The 21,173-nt window shown below is 28.8% G+C and overlaps 1 protein-coding gene across 1 annotated transcript; it reads right to left on the bottom strand.

The window, feature by feature from the left end:
* Nucleotides 1-4,932: 4,932 nt before the first annotated feature.
* On the bottom strand, nucleotides 4,933-8,203 carry LOC112707526 (uncharacterized). Its single transcript, XM_025759287.3, has 3 exons — nucleotides 7,835-8,203; nucleotides 7,691-7,743; nucleotides 4,933-5,246 (listed from the first exon to the last, which is right to left on the bottom strand). Exons 1-3 carry the CDS (start codon nucleotides 7,923-7,925, stop codon nucleotides 5,124-5,126), a joined length of 267 nt encoding a protein of 88 aa, XP_025615072.1. The 5' UTR covers nucleotides 7,926-8,203; the 3' UTR covers nucleotides 4,933-5,123.
* Nucleotides 8,204-21,173: the final 12,970 nt, after the last annotated feature.

Genomic DNA, 21,173 nt, shown 5'->3' with positions numbered 1-21,173 from the left:
TTGTGAAGAGTTACGGTTTAAAGTGTGGCTTTAAAAAGTGTGGTGTAGACAAATCTTTAAATCTGTACCAACTTTTGCTCTGTATACTAAAATTCTCCAATCAATATTAGAGGTGGTCCATATATTTTGGTTGAAGCTTGTAGTTAACAATGCGTTGTAACTTGTAAATGATTTTTTTTATAAAATAATGTTACACCATGTTATTTTTTCAACAATTTTCGCCCTAAATAATTATTTAAATCACTAAAAGATATAAGAATATTAGATATTATTATTGCATCAAATTTTTTTAAACTAAGCTTGATCACTAGTGGATCAGGTATACAAGTTTAATAATTTTGTCCTTCAATTACACATAAAAAATTTGAGATTTAACTTTAAGATATTATCAAATGTAAATTAAACATATTGATAACACAATATTTATTTCATTAATTTATATATAAAAAATTTGTATAATACAATATTTAGCATTATTTTCAAAAAGTCTAAATAATTCAATCAAAAATACTTCATTAAATAATTTCAACCTACTTTATTTTTATTTTCGATAATATCTTTATTTATATTATTGTATTTTTTTACGGGTTTAACTTAAAAGGTAAACAAAAAAACAACATGACATAATATATGTTATTTTTAATTTTTATTTTACTTCATCCTCTTTAATTTTTATTTTACTTCAATAATTGAATACGCTTCACATCATTCATGTACACTTTTAATTTTTCTATGTTATCTATATTGGATTTTATTTCATTGTATTCTATTTTTTATTTACATTGTGTATTTTTTATTATTAAGAAACAAAAATTATCTCAATACTCTAATCAAATCAAACAAAGACACTTCCATGTATCAATTTCATTCTATAGGCAGTTTTTCTTTTGGACCGTTTTTGTATTTTTTTTAACTCCTTCCAAAGAAAAAAGAATAACAATAAACCCATGAAGCTCATTTTATAGGAAGAGGAAGTCCAGCCCAATCAATCTTTCCGTTTGCACAGAAGTTATGTGAGGCGCCATAACGCCAATTGCAAGCCAGCCATGAAGAGCTCCTCTGAAACCAACCTGTCCCGCCATTTTTTCACAGTTCGACTCCTTAACCACGTGTCCCTCAGGCATTCAGGCAGAAAGAATAAAAGAATCTCTGTATACATGTTGATCTGTATACTATAATTTTCCTATTAAATTAAGAGTTATAAGTTAAAGATCACCATAATATTCTAGCTAATAACCGATTATGACCTAGATAGATATGCTGGGTTTATTAGTTAGGGTGTTACATATTCCTCATCTGTCTCTACTTATTTTTCCTAGAATATTATTTTTATCTACCAATTCCAATATATCCTTTCAAGATCCATTAGACCTATTGCACTTATGATCTCCCACAAAAGTACTAGTATCAACATTATAGCATGAGTTAGCAACCTTCTTCCATAGTCCCTCGTCTTCATCGGACAAACTCCATCACCACTTAATCACCATTGCTGCATTTTTCAGCACCATATTGCCAACCCCCAAATCTCCATGTTTCTTAGGTTTTTGTATAGTGCTCCATTTAATAGCTGGACTCACTCTCTTTTCTTTATTACAACCCAAAAGAATTTGATTTTGCTACACATTATCTTCTTTTTCACCTGAAGCAGCATTTTAAACAAATCCAAGTAGTACATTGGAGGGTTGTTTATCACTTATTTAATTATTACAATCCTCCTGGCCTTTGTTAGTAAACTAGCCTTCCATGATGCCAACCTCTTTTTTATTTTGTCGAGCAATGATTTTCACGTGTTTATCCTCTTTTGGTTTGCCCCTAAAGACACACTTAGGTATGTTAATGGCAAAGCATCCACACTACACTTCGTTGCACCTTTCAATCTAAGTACAACCTGATCGTCACAATTCACTACCTCAAAATTAATCTCTAATCCAACATCATAAGACGTGCCTATAACATCTCAGAACTGGTGGATTAGCTGGACAAAACAGAATTGTGTCATCCGTAAATTGAATATGTGTTAGTGTTATTTTTTTGATTAAATTATACAGTTGGTCTTTACACTTTCAATAAAATTGTAAATTGGTCTCTACACTTTAAAAGTTTATAATTGGGTCCTTAAAAAGAATTAAAATTTGCAATTTAGTCCCCGCTATTCAAAAAGTGTTTGGTTTAAAGAAGAAAAAGTCGTCAGATGAGGGAGGCGAGATGGAGGAAGGAGGCGAGACCCAACTCATGAGCACAAATGCGGTGGAACCAGCGCGGCGGCAGTGAACCGAGATGAGAGACAGAGAGTGCTGGGATTGGGGTGTCGTTTTGGAAAGTGAGAAAGTGAGAGTGAGAGAGCTGAGGAGAGACGGGGTGGGTTTAAATAGGCTAGGGAGTTTTTGTTCATTTTTAAATGGTTAAATTACATGGTTGATCCCCATATTTTTACTAAAATTGCAATTTGATCCCTATTGTCAAACATGTGCAGCTTACATATTTAAAATAGAGAATATTCTGTTAAATTAAACATTTTTTGAACGGTTGAACTAAATTGTAAATTTTAATTCTCTTTAAAGACCCAATTATAAATTTTTAAAATGTAGGGACCAATTTATAATTTCACTGAAAGTATAGGGCCCAACTGTATCATTTAACCTATTTTTCTCTTTTCCACTTCTAGCCCTTCAACCACATGCTCTGTCACTACTCGATCAATCATCCTATAAGAGCTTCTGCCACCAGCACAAATAGAAAAGGTGAGATTAAATCACCTAGTCTAAGTCCTCTTTCCATCATAAATAGCTTAGTAGGAGAGCCATTAACAAACATGCTTTGTATCCATCCTCTCCATGTCCTCTCAAAACCCATTCTTTAAGACACATGATCAATGAAGCACCACCTCACTGAAACTTTTGAAATCTAGTTTTAATATCACTCCCTCCTTCCTTGTCTTTTTAAGTCATGCGACTGTCTCACACGTGATTAGGGTTTTATATAAAATTTGTCTACTCTGAAAAATGCCGTTTGCCTCTCTCCAATTAATCCATCCATAAACGGTCTCAACCTTACAACCAGTACTTTTGATAGGTCGTAAGTCCTTGATCTCCCTTCTGCTTTTATCACCAACGCCACCCACGTCGTGTTAACTTCTTTTGGCATTTTTCTTTCAACCAATAAAATTTTTACCATTTCTGTGAACTCCTCTGCTATAGTGTCCCACATCTTCTTTATAAACCTCAAATTGTAGCCATCTGGACTTGGCGCCCTTGTTGATTCACACGACCACACTACTACTCTTATTTCCTCATCCGTTGATAGTACTTCAATGTTTTCAGCTTGACATTTTGAAATATTTGGCATCACTTCATAATATACGTTCAAGCTATATTTCTGTCACATTATTTTTATCATTGAACTTCTTTCTCTTCATCTTTAGTGTTTATTTTTATGTATAACTATCAAAATGGATCAAATTCATCTAGCTAGCCTAGTTACTTGATTTAAACATACAAATTTATCTTTAAAATTAATTTCAAAAGAATGGGATACATGGCTTTAGCCCGATTAACATGAAAAAATAATGACTTCAACAAGCGATCTGTTTAATTTTTTGTATTTTAAAAAAAATGTTTTTTAATTTGTTTGCTTATTCGACTCAAAGATTCGATTTATATACTAAAAAAGTTTTGTTTGTATAAGGTTTTAAGCCAAAAAGTGGCCGTTTTTGTCCAAATATTTTTCTGAGCCCGAAATTGAATTTTGTCTAAACTCTTTTAAAAATAAAAAAATTAAAAGATAAACAAATCAAGCTATATAACTAGTTTTTTTTTTAGTTTGGTGGATTGGACAACCCCAATCTTAATTAAGGCTCATTGGCAAGCTATATAACTAGTTAAGCTAGTTATAAATGATTCGAATTTAAAAACTGAGGCCCATAAACAAACAAAAATAAACGGAACAATCCATACAACCCACAAAACTTGTATAAACGGTCCGTTTGAAGGTCTTACTTTTATAGTTAAAATTTTTTAAAATGCCAAATTGATTATTGACCTTTGAAGGCCACTCAGATTAGCCATTGACTTTTGCATCTATTTAATATTAAAAGGAAATATTTTATCATGATTTTTATACTTTTGCAAAACTGGATTTAATTTGTGTATTACTAGTTAAAAACACAAAAGTACATTTTTAAATATGATCTCTCTTCATATAAGTTTTTTTTTTTAATATTTTGTCTAGATCTCACTTAAAAAGAATATAGGGAGAAAAAAAATTTAAATAATCTATTTCCTAGGTCATTGTTTGGATGGTAATAAAAAATTAAAAAAATTAAAAAAAAAAACAAAAAGAAGAAACAAATAATTTTCTTCTGTATTATTTAGATGTAAAAACTAAAAAAATATAAAAAGAAAATATAAATATATCAAATGAGTTAAAATTGAGAGTAAATTTTGAAAACATAACTTTTTTTTTAGTCAACGATATCTTCCAGCTCAACAGGATAAAGTCTAATTTATCGCAAATCTAAATTTTCATTTAAAAACTTGTCGATGCATCCACAAGACGAGATTCGAACCATCGACACTTGCATAAACAAAGAGTGAGGTGACTACTTGATCAACCCAAATTACTTGAAAACAAAACTTTTAAACATGCTTTCTTCATATTTTCTTTCTGACGGAGGCAACAAAATTTTTTTATGGGTCCCACAACTAAATTTTGTCTAGTCATTTTCTGTAGTGAATCAGACAGGAGAAAATGTCTTTTTCCCACCCATTTTATTTCCCCTCGTTTTTTTTCTTGCTTATTTTCTCTTGAATCAAACAATGTGCAAGAGAAAATCTTATACGGTGAGAAATTTTACTTGACAACACTTGGGAAAAAATTGATAAATAAATCATAATAGGGAGGCCAAAAAATATGGAGTAAATTACTAGAAAATGAGCATTGAATGACTACAATTTCCATTGAGTTACGAAAACTTCGTCAGTTACTATCAACAATACATACTCCACAAAATAAAAACACATGGATAGAAAGGCATCCAAATTGCTCTGACATCACAATTCACAACAAACTCGCTGTGTTACATGCAATGTAGAATCAAATACCAAAACCACCCTTCCTATCAACTATTTATTCGCATCACTTGCAGATTCCGGTGGCAATTTAACTATGCTTAGCTGGCCACCATCCTTCTGAGCAAAAGTAGCGGCTTTAATCTCATTGCAGTGATTAATGAACTTGCTCACCTCCTAATTTTACCAAGGTTGAAACAGAACAAGAATCAACAATTTGACCAAATTGCTTGACATGAGATAAGAAAACCAGGGGTAAAAGGTTCTATCATTGCAAATATATTATCCCAAAAGGATACAAAAATAGAGGAAGTGAGCCTATAAATATGAATGTTGAGCACAGAAATCGCTACCTGATAAGAAGACATCCTACATCCACATACAAATGGATGTTACATTTGTCGGACTATAAAATCTATTACATATCTGCAAATCTACACGAACTTTTGATATAATTTTTCTGGAAAAATTTGCATAAAAGCCACTAGACACTGAGCAATGCTTATGTTCCTCTAAAGGCTAACATTCTATAATATAATGGATGCACCAGATGCCATGTCCAATCTCACTTTGCAATTTAAGTTGCTGAGTGGCCTAATTTGTTTAAGTTTCAAAGGACAGAAATGGGTACTGCGGAGAACAACAAAAATTCCTAATGCAAATGTGCACTGAGATATGAAACTGTAAGATCCTGTCATCATTGTAGCTCAACCAAAAGATAAAACAGATAATAGAGTATAGAATAGAAGATGGAATAGAAGCAGTGGAGCTGAATTTGTTGAGTGGCCTAATTTGTTTAAGATTCAAAGTACAAAAATGGGTAGTGAGGAGAACAACAAAAATCCCTAATGCAAATGTGCACTGAGATACGAAACTGTAAGATCCTGTTATCATTGTAGCTCAACTAAAGGATAAAACAGATAATAGAGTATAGAATAGAAGATGGAATAGAAGCAGTGGAGCTGAATGATATCATTGAGATATTATTCTTGCCTCTGAAAAAGTGAAAATGTATTAGGGAAGGCAGTAAGAAATATGCAGAATAAAATGGCCATACAGCACTACTCTAACAAGCCTAATTGGCAAAATGAATCCCTCTAACTCGCCTCCTCTATAGATAATCTCGTTTCTCTCCTCTAATAAAATGGCCATCCACCACTACTCTGCCAAGCTGGAAAAGTTAGTCACAAGAACCCCCCTCCCCCCAAAAAAACACACACACACAAAAAACTGCTACTTTCTATTTCTTTCTCCTAAACCTACATAGGGTCTATAACAGAAATTCCTGAAGAGAAACAGATCCTCTGTACATGAATAAGAACAAGCTAGAGTTAAAAGTGAGTGAATCATAGCTTTTTCCACTCAACATATGTAAGATGGCACTTTGTCCGAAAGGGATCCCAATTCCCAAAAAATAATCATATCCCAAATAAGATCATTATCACTTGAAACAAATAATTAGAAGCCCTGGAATTTCATTTCAAAATCAAATGCACTGCAAAACTAAGATCTGCAACAAAATGTCTGCTTCATTACGTGAGTCAAAACATCTGAACTTAGTGAGTAAAATCTAAACCGTTACCATAGGTAAAACCTAGATAACAGAAAGCCTAACCCCAAAAGATCTCACTTTAATGCAACGCCAAGAAAACATATGAACTCCCAACTCAAAATCTAAACCACACATTAATTACAAGTTTGGGGACAAAGCACGCCAAAGCATTTGACCTTAGAGGGACATTTAAATTTCTAAATGACGTATCAAAGATAACTCTTTCTACATTGGGAGGAGAAGTCAAGAATCGAAAATAGTTGCAAGCAAAAAAGTCGAGAGTGAACCCAAGTTCTACTGTTAAGGTCCTTGGAGAAGTAAGATTAAATGGCAAAAGAGGGACTCTACTTCATTAACATCTCTATCATTCATAAAAGAGGAACTGCAAGAACGACATCCTGAGAAAATTGACAAACAAAAGCATTATGCAAGAACGATGCGTGAAAAGGCCAAGGGAAAGAACTTGAAGAAAAATACGGAAATCTCAGAGGCCAAATGCCTAACCCCCATCCCAAAAATCTTTGCTTGTCTGAAAACCTGTGAAGGTATGATTACTACATCATAACCAGAGACTCAAACAGCTGCATACAGATACATTGCTACAAAGATTTAGCACTCTTCCTTCCTTCCAAAACCAACCTTCCCTTAGCAACCATAAAGAATCCAATATTCCAAAAGAGTTAATGGGATTGCTACCAGTGACCTTCTGCCATTTCTAAATTATCGTTTATGACTGTTAATATGTTTACTAGCTTAGTTAATCGAAATTAGAATATATAATTTTATCCAAAAAATTAGGGTTCTACATTCTTGAATTAGGAATAAAACTGGAGGTTGTGTGGAAAAACTAAGGAGAAAAAACTTCAAGTTTCAAAGCATTAAATAAATCGTTTTTTTTTTAATTACTGGAGTAGGGCAATCGTTAGCAACATTTGGAGTTCCAGCTAAACTATTTTTTCTTTTTCTTTTTAAACTGAACAACGACTAAAAAAGAAAAAAAATCAATGCAAATACATAATTAACATGAAAAAATAATTTAAAGAAAAAAAAAAGAGAAAAAGGAACTTACACGATCGGCATCCATCTCCTTTGTTAACTTTGATGGCTTAACGAATCTCTTCCCTATAACACCGAACGAAACGGTAACTTAATTAAGATAGGCCTTCCATTGAATCACTGTGTGCGTAATTAATAGAGAGATAGAAGAAAGTACCTTTACGAACAGACGGCGCTTTTCCATGGCGATTGGGAGGGACTGATTTATTCTTCTTTTGCCCTTTGAAAAGATTAGATTTCTGTGTCATCTCGTTCTGCCGCTGATTCCACTTGCAAGGGTTTTTGAGTCGGAACTCAGGACTGAGGTTAGGGTTTTAGTCTCTGCAACTGCAATATCTTAAAGGAAAGCTTGCACAATTTTCTTTTTAATGCTTGAAAAAACTCAAAAAGTCAATAACTGATTATGTTATTACAAAAATTAAATTGTTTTTACTTTGGCAATTTCGTCCTCCAATAAAAAAATTAAGGCAATTATATAAGAATTTTTTCTTAAAATAAAAAAGGGCCGTGTAACGAAAGTTTTCATGTTAAATACTACTATTAATTGGAAAGTTATCTGGTATTTAGTCTCAACTTTTGGATTTGAAACAATGAGGTGAACTAATAAAAATTTTAATAAATGATTTATATTTGTTAAATTTAAATTACGACTAATTATAATTTAATTCCTTTAAATTATTTAATTCTAAATTTAACCTATTGGTTTTTAGAAAATTAACAAGTGTATTAACCCGTGTTATGCACGTGATAAGATTGAAATTATAATTTTAAATTATTTTGTTAAGATTAATTTAAATTATAATAATTTGATTAATAAAAATAAAACATGTTATGTATTATTTATTTTTTCTTAAACTAGTGTTAAATATATTAACTCAAAAATAGTTATTAATTGGTTTTAGTAATCTACTTTTTTCAATAAATCAAACATATATACTCAATGTGACCATAAATAACTTAATAATACTTAGACCCACCAATAAATTTTTATATGTTGTTTTACTGTCAAATAAGAACATATCAAAATTAGCTCAAAATAAATAATAAATTATTAGAGAATTTTAATGCACAAAATTCTCTAATAAACAATAAATAATTTAAATCTACTAAAAAATAACTCAACATTTTTCTTTGATACCTGTAAAATATATACCTGAAATAATATTATATCAATATTAGTATACAGTTTTACAATAATCGACCGTATTTATTATACATGACTCTTTCTTAAAAGTTATTCTATACACGTGTGTAGTTAGAAGATAAATTACTGGACTTTATTTTATTTTTTTAAATTATTATAATTATGCATTATTCATTAAATGCTAATTGTAATATTGTAATATAATTATAATAAAGATATTTTCTAAAATAAATTTAGAAGAGAGAATAGTACTTTCATTTTGGAGGGAAAATGAATTCATAAGGAATTGATACCTCACTTTTATTAGTTGATAATGTATTAAATATTGATTTTATATAATTATAATAAAAATATTTCTTTAAATTAGTATAATTATGTATTATTCGTTAAATGTTAATTGTAATATTATAATAAATATATTTTTCTAAAATAAATTTAGAGAAGAAAATAGTGATTTCATTTTGGAGAAAAAATGAATTCATGAGGAATTAACACCTCACTTTTATTAGTCGGAGAAAAAAATTCAGTTTTAGTATATTTTGTTATTATTATACTTTTTTCTCTAATCATATATCCACTGTTTTCTTTTCTTTGTTTCAGCATTTTGAACATGGGTTAAATTTTCGTAGTTCTCACTTATCAGTCATTCTGTTAGATGTAGTTAATAACTATTAATTCTTTGGTTAATATTAGAAAAAAATATATTATTATATGATAGAATTAATATGAGTATATTTTATTATTAAATAAACAAAGTTAATATAAAATAAAATTATACATAAAAAAAGCAAAGAAAATAAAATTAAAATAGCAAAAGTGATAAAAAGATTATTTTTATAATTTTGTTTTGTCATTTTTACGTATAGAAGATTAGAAAATTGTAAATTTTTAACTAAATTAATTTATATTTGTTGTATTCAATTTAAATAAGTAATAAATTATCTTATTTTAATTTATTACTTAAATTTATATATCATAAAAATTAAATCAAATAATTAATATACATAATTTTAAATTATGTGATACTTAAATATCTATTCAAATAAATCAGTTGATATAATTAATTCATCATAATAAATTGACTTTAATGAGTTAAACAAAATAAAGCAGAAGTATACTACGTTGATTCTATTATTAAAGGTGAAAATTCAATGTTTATATAATAGAATAGATAGAATAGATAATATAATAGACGGCGAGAAAGAGAAAGATAAACATTTTAGATCCTAAGTTGTTTCATTTGGATGTTGCAATGTAAGTATCACATTATTTTACTTATTCTACCCTATGGACCTTTTTGTAACTTTATTTCAGTATCAACGGAATTTCACTACCTTTGAGTACTAAATTAAAATTCAAAATAAAACTGGAAAAAAAAATAAAGAGTATAAAATTATTGATTGAAAAACACTCTAAATAATAAAAAGCCAAATTAACTTTAATATTAAATTTATTAATACGATTTTAATGTTATATAATAGTTAAAAAATAGATTAGTAAAAGCAAATGGAAGAATGACTTTAATTAGTATTTGATAAAATATTCATTTAGAATAATTAAAAAATATAAAACTATGATATTATTAAAAATAATACATTTTTTATGTTAAAAAAATTATATTTAAATAAAATATTTATAAAATAAAAAATTTAGAGTAACATAACTTCATGAACATTAATCATTAATCAATTATGAATTAACATAAAATTATAATATAATTTATTTATGAAAAAATAATCAATAATTAATATTAATAAATATAAAAATCATCCAAACACTTTGATTAAAAGTATGAGTGGTTAATTATTATTCATTATTAATAATATTTTGTTCATAACAAAAATTGAAAATATAATTATTCAGATTTAGATTTTAGAAAAATAAACGTATAAGTAACAAATGATCTATTTTATCATGTATATTATAAATTAATGAATTAAATTAACTGATATAATGATATAAATTATAATAAATTATATGATATTTAAAAAGAAAATAAAATGAATAAAAAAATAAAAAATAGAAGAATAGAAGAATACAATAAAATAAATTGAATGTAAGTTGTTTTTTCTTTTTACAAATTTTATATCACATCTGCTTCAATAATAATAAATAAAAATACATCAACTTATTATCTAAGAGAAAATGATGAGATAAAATCATAACACAATTCTAAAATAAAAGCTTAAATTAAACCATAATATCATTGTACAACACAAATTAAAAGTAATTTCACACTACAATATACCACACAAACAGGTAAATGACTTAAGTTTAATTACGAATTTTTTTATTTATGCAAACATGATAACACCATGGTCTATCAATGCTTAATGGATATCATATATTGTTCTGAATGATGAGCACGGGAGTTGAAGAGTATGTGCTAATTTGTGACCATGATAGTTGCCTTCTTGTGACGACGTCTCATAGAAAGAAAAAGAATTGTTGTAAAAGTTACCCAATAAAAGAGTAATTGGTAAATGAATGATATTTTCTTCTAGCATATATGGTAAAATAAAAATGAAATGAATAAAATTTTGTATTTTTATATTAGAAATAGAATTTGATATTTATCCTAATAAAATTAAATAACTAATTAGTTATATTTAAATAAATAAAATAAATTAAATAAAAATATTTTAAGAATTAATCAAATCAATTAGTCAATACAAATAATTAGTATAATTAATTTTATTTGATTTATTGAATTCAAAAAATAAATTAGAAAATAATTGATTGAATCAATTAGTTGATATAATTAATTTATTATAATTGATTGGATTTAATGAATTAAAAAAATAAATAGAAAAACATAGGAGATAATAATTTTTTAACTAAATTAATATGTATTTATTGTATTTAATCAGTATAAGTAACAAATCATCTATGTTATTATGTAACTTATAAATTAATGAATTAAAATAATTGATATAATAAATTATAATTATTTGATTGATATAAATTATAATAAATATACCTAATCAAATCAATTAGTTGATATAATTAATTTACTGTAATAAATTGTATTCAATGAGTTATAAAAAATAAATTAAAAAAACACGCTAAAAAGTATGTCACCCCATCATAAAGTGCAGAAATTCAATTTTTATATAATAAAATATATATTCTTATATATGTTATAGAAATATAATTTGATTCCATGAACTTGCTTATTTTTTTTAACTTGCCACCTATATTCAGCATGAAATCTTAATTTTTCTAAAATAAATTTAGAAGAGAGAATAATACTTTCATTTTGGAAAAAAAATAAATTCATGAAAAATTGACACCTCGCTTTCTTTAGTTGATAATGCATTAAATATTAATTTTATATAATTATAATAAATATATTTTCCTAAATTACTATAATCATACATTATTCATTAAATGTTAATTGTAATATAAATATAATAAAGATATTTTTCTAAAATAAATTTAGAAGAGATAATAGTGCTTTCATTTTAGAAGAAAAGTGAATTTATGAAAAATTGATATCTCACTTCAATTAGTTAGGGAAAAATATAATTTTAGTATATTAAGTATAAGTATATTATTATTATTATTATTATTATTATTATTATTATTATTATATTTTCGATTGATAATTGATAAGTAGTTTAATAATATATTAAATATAAATTTTATATAATTATAATAGAGATATTTTTCTAAATTAGTATAATTATGCATTATTCATTAAATGCATTCATTTTGGAGGGAAAATGAATTCATGAGGAATTCACACCTCACTCTCATTAGTTGAGAAAAAAATCCAATTTTAATATATTAAGTAGATTATATAAATATAAATACTTGCTAAGTATATATAAAAGAGGAGATATATAATTATATATAATATAACTGCTATATATATAACAGATATAAATTATTATAATTATAGAGACTTACTATAATTATATTAAATTTAATTATGAATGTAAATAAATAAAAGTGATAATAATTAATATTATTTTTTTCTTTTTTACATTTAATATTTACCGTAAATATAAAAAATATTGAGAAAAAAGTAGATACTGACTTTATTTCATTTTATTTTACGTCATGGATTTTTTTTACTAAAATTAATGGAGGAAAAAAATCTTTATAATTATATATCAATCTCAATCACAATAAATAAGATGAATCGGTTGAGCAACTAACAAATTTAACGGGTAAATATTATTTTTCATTTATAAAAAAAATGAGGTAACATGCATGCGTATATTTATACAGGAAGAATATATATTTACAGCTCTAAAATCTTCAAGAATATTCGATTGTATTATCTTTCAAGTCAAAAAATCCATCCTTTATTTTCATTATATATTTATATTAATTCAATTAGATGAGTGTTTTAATAAAAAGAAAGATTATAATTATTATTATTATTGAATAATAACGATAATTATTGTTATTATATTAAATTGGCTTCTACAATATATATTTTGTTGCTTATACAATCGTGCAATAATATTTTTTTTCATTTGTTAACTAATTAAACTTGGTTATTTATATTAAATATATTTAATGATTACTAAAAATTAATCATATAATTATCATTATTAATTTTTTATTATTATTTTATTATTATTATTATATTATAGCTCACCATTAAGATAATAATTTGTCACTAATAAAATTTTAGAATAATGAATAAAAAATAAAATTATATCAATATAATTAAAATAGTTAAAAATATTTTTGATTGATAATTAGATTAATAATGTATTAATTATTAATTTTATATAATTATAATAGAGATATTGTTCTAAATTAGTATAATTATGAATTATTCATTAAATGCTAAGTATAATATTGTTATATAATTATAATTAAGATAATTTTTTGAAATAAATTTAAAAGAGATTAGTATAATTATAATAAAGAGATTATCTTAAATGAATATAATTATGTATCATTCATTACATACTAATTATAATGTAATTATATCAATTAAAGATAATTTTTAAAAATAAATTTAAAAGAGTGAAATAGTGCAATCATTTTGGAAGGAAAATGGGTTCACGAGAAAGTGACACCCCACTTTCATTAGTTGGGGGAAAACCTAATTTTAGTATATTAAAAAATAGAAATAGATTGGTGTATAAATTATAATAAATTATATAACATTTAAAAAGAAAATAAAATGAATAAGAAGAAAATAAAAATAAACAGAATAGATAGAAGACTACAATAAAATAAATTGAATGTAAGAATTTTTTTTTTGGTACATTTCATATCAATCCGTTTCAATAATAATAATAATAAATAAAAATACGTCAACTTGACATCTAAGAAAAAAAGATGAGATAAAATCATAATATAGTTCTAAAGTAAAAGCTTAAATTAGAACATAATATCATTACACAATACATATTAAAAGTAATTTCACATTACAATATACCACAAACAGATAAATGACTTAAATTTAAATACGAAACATTTTTTATTTATGCATACATGATAACACCATAGTCTATAAATACTTTATAGATAACATATCTTATATAGCTCCGAATGATGAGCACGAAAGTTGGAGAGTGTGGTAGTTTGTGTCCACGATAGTTGTCTTCTTGCAACGACGCCTCATAGGAAGAAAAAGAATTATCGTAAAAGCTATCAAATGAAAGAGTAATTGGTAAACGAATGATCTTTTCTTCTAGCATACATGATCTTTTATAGTGGTAAAATAAAAATGGAAGGAATTAAATTTTATATTTTTATATTAGGAATAGAATTTGATATTTATCCTAATAAAATTATTATTATTATCAATATAAATGGGTTAACAACTTGCCACTAATAAAATTATTGGATAATGAATAAGAATTAGAAGGATATGAATATAATTAAAATATTTAAAAATATTTTTGATTGATAATTAGTTTAATGATGCATTAAATATTGATTTTATATAATTATAATAAAGATATTTTCCTAAATTAGTATAATTATGCATTATTCATTAAAATAATTTAAAATATTTCTGATTAATAATTGATAAGTAGTTTAATGATGCATTAAATATTGATTTTATATAATTAAAATAAAGATATTTTCTTAAATTAGTATAATTATGTATTATTCATTAAATGCATTCATTTTGGAGGAAAAATGGATTCACGAGAAAGTGACACCTCACTTTCATTGATTAGGGAAAAACCCAGTTTTAGTATATTAAGTAGATTAGATTGATTAAAAACAATAGGCTTTTTGTTGGCAATTAAACTAAACTCCTCAATAACTTATATACAAATTGAAGTTACTTGAAATAATTAATTCTATAAACTTAGTTTAACGAAACAATGTTAGATATGTAAAAATTTTTATTATCATTAATCAAGTTGTTAAAAAATTATAAAAACTTATCATCATTGTCTCAATATTTGAAGTCCAAAAAAAAAAATCAAAATAAATTATAATGCTACAACATAATTGATGATTATTATAATACTTTTGTTTGAAGTTACGAAACTATGTATGATTTAATTAAAAAAATTAATTTAAAATATTTTTTGAAGTATAAATTTGTTTAATTATTAACAACTCTATTTTTTATATTTTAATTTTTCTCTTATTTCATTCTTCTCATTCATCGTCATAGTTATCAAATCTGATTCGACCTGGCCAGTTCGATCGGAAATTCGATTACTTAACCAAGTTGAGCTACTCGTTGAACCGTCCATACAACAGATCCGGTCAAACTCGGTTCGATCTGACAGTTTTTAACTTTTAATGCAAATCCGGTGATTTAGTTGGTTAATCCAACCCGGTCTAGATCATGTTTATTAATTTCTTTTTATTTTTTTCTTGAAACGACGTCGCTTCAAACCCACCCCCTCCCCTCTTCCCCTCTTTGAATGAACCTTAACTCTCTAAGCCTCGTCTTTGAGTGGAACCACCCCCCAGCCAGCATCATGCCCTCGTTTCTCTGTCTCTTCTCTCTCAAGCTTGGCGTTGGCAGTGGACAGCCCCTCACCCTCACCTCGTAACTCTCTCGAGCTCGGCGCCGACAGACGCTCACCTTCACCCCGTCACTTTCTCGAGCTCGGCATCGACAGCCCCTCACCCTCACCTCGTCTCTCCACCCGTCGTCAGTTCGTCATTCCCTCGGCGTTGTCAGTTCATCACTCTCAGTCTCTGGGTCTCTCACCTCGTCGCTCTCTCGATCTCTCGATCTCTCACCGTGAGTCTGTGACCCTGCGTTCGCTTCGTCGGAACCAGTGAAGCAGCATCTGCTCCCTCGGTTGGTGGTAGTGGTCGTCTTCTCAGCTAGGTGAGCTACAGTTTTCGACCTTGTGCTTTCTCTAGTTCAATGTTGATTTCGGTGAATCTGGTGGTTGTTGAATGTGGTTGTTGCTATTTTATTTAGTTTTTACAGTTGTTGTTGCTGTTATTTCTCTGGTTTGATGCTAATTTTGATGAACCTGAGCAAATTTTAGAGTTGTCGTTGTTCTTTCTGTGAATCAGATGCCGATCCTATCCAACCGCTAAGGACATAGACGAAATTCATGTTCCGATTGTAAACTCCTAAAATATTGGTGGATATTCTAGATTTTCTTTTCCGATACCTAGATTTATCACTCTTGGAGATTGTGACATCTATGTAAGTGCCATCTAATGCTCCTAGACAACCCTATCTAATGGACAAAACAAAATAGTGATTACATACAAGTAAACTTGACCAATAAAAATTTAAGCTTTATGCAACACCTCACCTTAAACCATTTTCATCTGGGATCTATACAATCCTTTGGTATAGGGTCTGCTTTTGCAAATAAGATACTTTGGACACACAAAACCGACCCTAATATCTTATAAAATACGTACTAATAGTTTCACCAGACTTATAAAACCTAACTTGTACGCTACGATTTTTGGTATGATGAGCTAATATGATCAAGAAAGTTGCTACTTACTCGCCTATGCCAACATGTACATCTTCGTCTAACCCACCTTGAACTTCTAGCAATTCACACAAATTTGCAAATGCATTCAAACTCATTCTTAACTCTCATATGCAATTTCTATCTCCACCCGCTCTAATGATGTTATCTAATGCATCTCGCCTTAATGGCAATGTGTTCATTCTTCGCCCAATTGAAGAATGACCCCCACCTTCTATTCCTAATATATATATATATATAAAGTAACTAAAAAAATAATATCAACGTATCAAATTGTATTCTTATGATCCAGTAATATCCAACACATAGCTTAATTTGTTCAGAACGACCTATCATCACTTTCTAAGAACTCTTTAATTTAGTTCAGTTGCTATTTTTTTTTACAATTGTATATACATAAATTAGAAATAAAATTCAAAATAAAAACATACTAATAGACTACAAAACTAAGTAATCAACCACCTGACTCAGATTTCATGAGCAAAACAGCAAAAAAAATTATTGGAATCTAATTAAATATATATCAATAAAAATATCACTAAAAAATGATTAAGATTTTACAGGATCTGTACCATTGAATTATCTTGCATGATGCTCTATGTTTGTTTTACCATATCATAACATTATTCTTAGACTTGTATTTATTTGTAAGAATATAATATCTTAGTTTACTTAAAAGATTTGATTTCTAAGTTGATGAAATGTTAAAGAAAGTAAACAATGATAATAGTACAAACGATTTTATACTTATCATGCATGAAAGTTCAAAATATGCTATTTAGATGATTCTAATATTGACATTTTTTATAATATATAATTTTTTTATTTCCAAAAATTAAATGATGTTTAAGAATTTTTGAGAGTATCACACCGAGATTTGCACAATTATCAAATAAAGATACACAAAGTTTCATTATCAAAGCAAGTTCAGAATTGGAAATAAGTACAATAAGCTCTCAAATGGACTCAAAATAATACTTTTCTATCATCAAACTGATTTAAATTGAAACATAATACTCGCACCTTCTTTTTTTATTTGTTACCATCACTTATAATCTATTTTATTGATCAGAATAGAGAAAAAAATAACCCAACATAATACTCCAACTGAGCCCTAAACATAATACTCCAACCAAATTTCATTAAAAATATAATCGTTTCAGATATTGAAAACTATATGTTTATTGCGCATTTACATACCCAGAACAGAGAGAAAAGAAGATTACCCAACACATATGTGCTCGAAAAGAAAAAAAGATATCAATACAGCAACATACAAACACAATATACAAACAAACAAAAAATTACAATTATTTCAAATTTTGAATTAAGTTTTCTAGCACAGATGAAGGAAAAATATTGTGATAGAACAATAAAAAGCTTCACAAAATCAGGCGCCACACACAAGTGAAGAAGACACAAAGCTACAAAAAGCCAGAAACAGAGGAGAAGAGATTAGAACTAGTTAGGGTTTGTGAAAAGGAGATTGAGACTGTCATAGAACAATAAAAAACTTCACAAAATCAACTAACACATACACACAATAAAGAATGCACGAAGTTTCAGAAACAGAAGAAAAGAACTGAGAATTGATTAGAGTTTGTAAAAGGAGAATAAGATATTTAAAATTTAAAAAAATTAATGAGGATAAAATAGTTAAAAAAAATTCAGATCTGTGTCCATAACTTTAATTTAGTGTCTCATCATTTTAGTGAGACACAAAGAATATATATGTTGTGTATGTTTATAATATACATATTTTTTTATTTTTATGTTTCACAAATTAAATAAGAGACACGTTCCACCGTGTCTATGTCTTAACCAGACACACACTAAACAACACAAAACCTAAAATACTACGAAAGATGTGTAACTTTTGACAACTCATAACAATACAGGTAAGTAGAATATAGAGTTAAGCCCCATTTTGATCTCTGAGATTGACGAGTTGAACTGATTTAGTTCTCCAGATCCCGATTGCACTAAATTAGTCCCCCAGATTTGAAAAAATGTACCACGTTAGTCCTTAGCCTATTTCCCGTCACCGGAGGACTGACGCCATTAGTGACGTGGCCAAATAGTGCCACGCTGGACACACTAACGGTTATATGACGTGGCTTAAAGTTTGATTTGCTCCAATTTAGTCTTTATCCCCCTTTTAAAACCTAAGTTCATCCTGTGACTTCATCATCTTCTTCTTCTTCCCGTTTCTCTCTGGTTCTTCGTCTCCTGCTCCCTTTTCGAGTTTACCATCATGATTGCAAGTGGGAGCCAGAGTTCTATGCGGTCCAACACAAGGAGTTTCAGTCAAAGTAGAGCATCGGGTGTTCCACAGTGGTGTGGGTGTGGGTGCCGCCTGTTCTTCGGTGGTCCACAACAGAGGCTAACCCTAACAAGCTATTCTTTGGGTGCCCTAACTATAATATTAATGGTAAGAGGTGGTGTGGTTTGTTTGTTTGGGCTGACATTGGAGAAGAAGACCTCAGAGGAAGGGTAATTTCTACTGTGGATGGTGACCAAGTTAGGGTAGATTTGGCTTAGAGAATTGGGAAGATAGAGGCTGAAGTTAGAACCCAAACAATGTACATTTTAGTTTTCGCTTTGTTTATAGTCTTTGTTGTTGGTTTTTATGTTGGTAGTTAAAGCTTGAAGATTAGTTTGTGTTACTGTGTTCATGGTGGAAGTGTATTAGAAGAAAGAAAAATTCTCCTTCTCAAATTTTCTAGTTATTTTCTGTCATTCAATGAAATTGTTGAAAAAAATTACAAAAAATGCATCTGAAGTAGCATAATTGAAGCTGGAAGAAATTGTCATAATAATAATAACCATACCAATAAGTTTTAACAAAAGTAACAATAATCTTGCCATAGTAATGACAACTCTCTAGAAAAGTAAAGAGTAGTTCTAATTCCAAAATACACCTTAGATAAAGGACACAGAGTGCCATCATTGTCATATTGTATTCAAATATAGTAAAAGTCTACTGCCATAAATTTAGCCCATAAAACAAAAAGTAAGATTCACAAAAAGATTCAAAGTTTCATCTAAAATAAGCTGCACAGATCAGGTACATCTTCATTTGTTCTTATTTGGTGGCTTAAAGCTAGGTGTTGGGACAAATTTTAGAAAGTTGGCCAGTCTGAAAGATGTGGCTAAGCTTGCTCCTTGTAGTGGATCCATAGTGATCGATCCTGATGGTGGTATGGAGGACCTCCTTCTGGTCTGCAACTTGGATGGCCTCGCAGGTGGATCCTGTTTCAGTAGGACATAAATTCAGTTGAATGTGCACAACAATTTTAAGTATGAGTTGTGAAACTAAATGCAACTACCTCTTGACTATGTTAGGACTGTTGTGCATCAGAGTAGTTTGGCTGGGAGAGGTCGATCTCAACCACCTGGGCATCAACTGGTGCAGGTGCCTGAGCAGGGGCTTGTGGAGCAGCTTGAGAAGGTGCTTCTGGATGAGTCTGAGTAGGTACATCTGGAGGAGCTTGAGTAGGTGCTTGAACAACATTTTCTTGTGCAGTGGGCTTTGTGTTAGCAGCAGCTGCAGCTGCAACTGCATCTGCAAGAGCTTGAGCAACATCAGCTGCTCTCTTTTTTTGACAACCCCTCTTTGTGTGCCCCTTTTGTAGATAGTATTTGAAAGTAAATGGTTTTAGTTGTCTCTTTAGAGTCCCAGTCACCTTAGATTTCTTGCTTCCTCCATTACCCTCATCTGCATCCTTTCTCCTTTTATTTGTTAATGGTCCAGTCTTCTTCTTTTTCTTTGGAGCTTGTGGTTTATTCTGCTCAGATTTTTTTCAAAGAGATTGTCCAGGCAATGGATTTACACAATGTGCATTAGTGTCTCTATATGCGTCCATGGTGAGCCACTTATGACAGAAATCTTCAGGTTTCTTATTCACCCTAGCGAGTGCTGCACACGCATGCACACAGGGCATTCCTAAAGTAATTAACAAAGTAATGTGTTATCAAATTATTTAATAAATTGTAAATACACAGGTCCTAAAGGCTTCTTAATTACCTGTTAGCATCCAAAATTGACATGTGCAGAGTCGCTTGCCCAAATCCACTACCATGTTAGTTGGATGACCATACACTTCAAACTTCTCATACTTATCATCCCCAGTCCAGATTGGCATCCAACTTTTAGACTCCTTCCTGATCTTGTCCAACCTACTTTGAACCACTGGTGGTAGCTTTCCCACATGGTTGGATAACTTAACTTTGTTTTTAGCGATTGTTCTCATGACAAACATTTTGACCTCCTCAAGTAGCGTGATGATTGGTTTGGCCCTTGCTTCCTTAATTCTTGCATTAAAGACCTCGCAAGCGTTATTGCAGATATTATCAAGTTTAGGAACATGACTAAATGCTGACTTTGTCCACGACTCCATAGGCCACTTGTTCAGGTAATTCCAGGCCTCTTCATTAATTTT

Source organism: Arachis hypogaea, chromosome 8 (genome assembly GCF_003086295.3).
Source record: "Arachis hypogaea cultivar Tifrunner chromosome 8, arahy.Tifrunner.gnm2.J5K5, whole genome shotgun sequence".
Classification (NCBI taxonomy): Eukaryota; Viridiplantae; Streptophyta; class Magnoliopsida; order Fabales; family Fabaceae; genus Arachis; species Arachis hypogaea.
The sequence above is the reverse complement of the archived record's forward strand: the minus strand, read 5'-3'. Positions and strand labels throughout refer to the sequence as shown.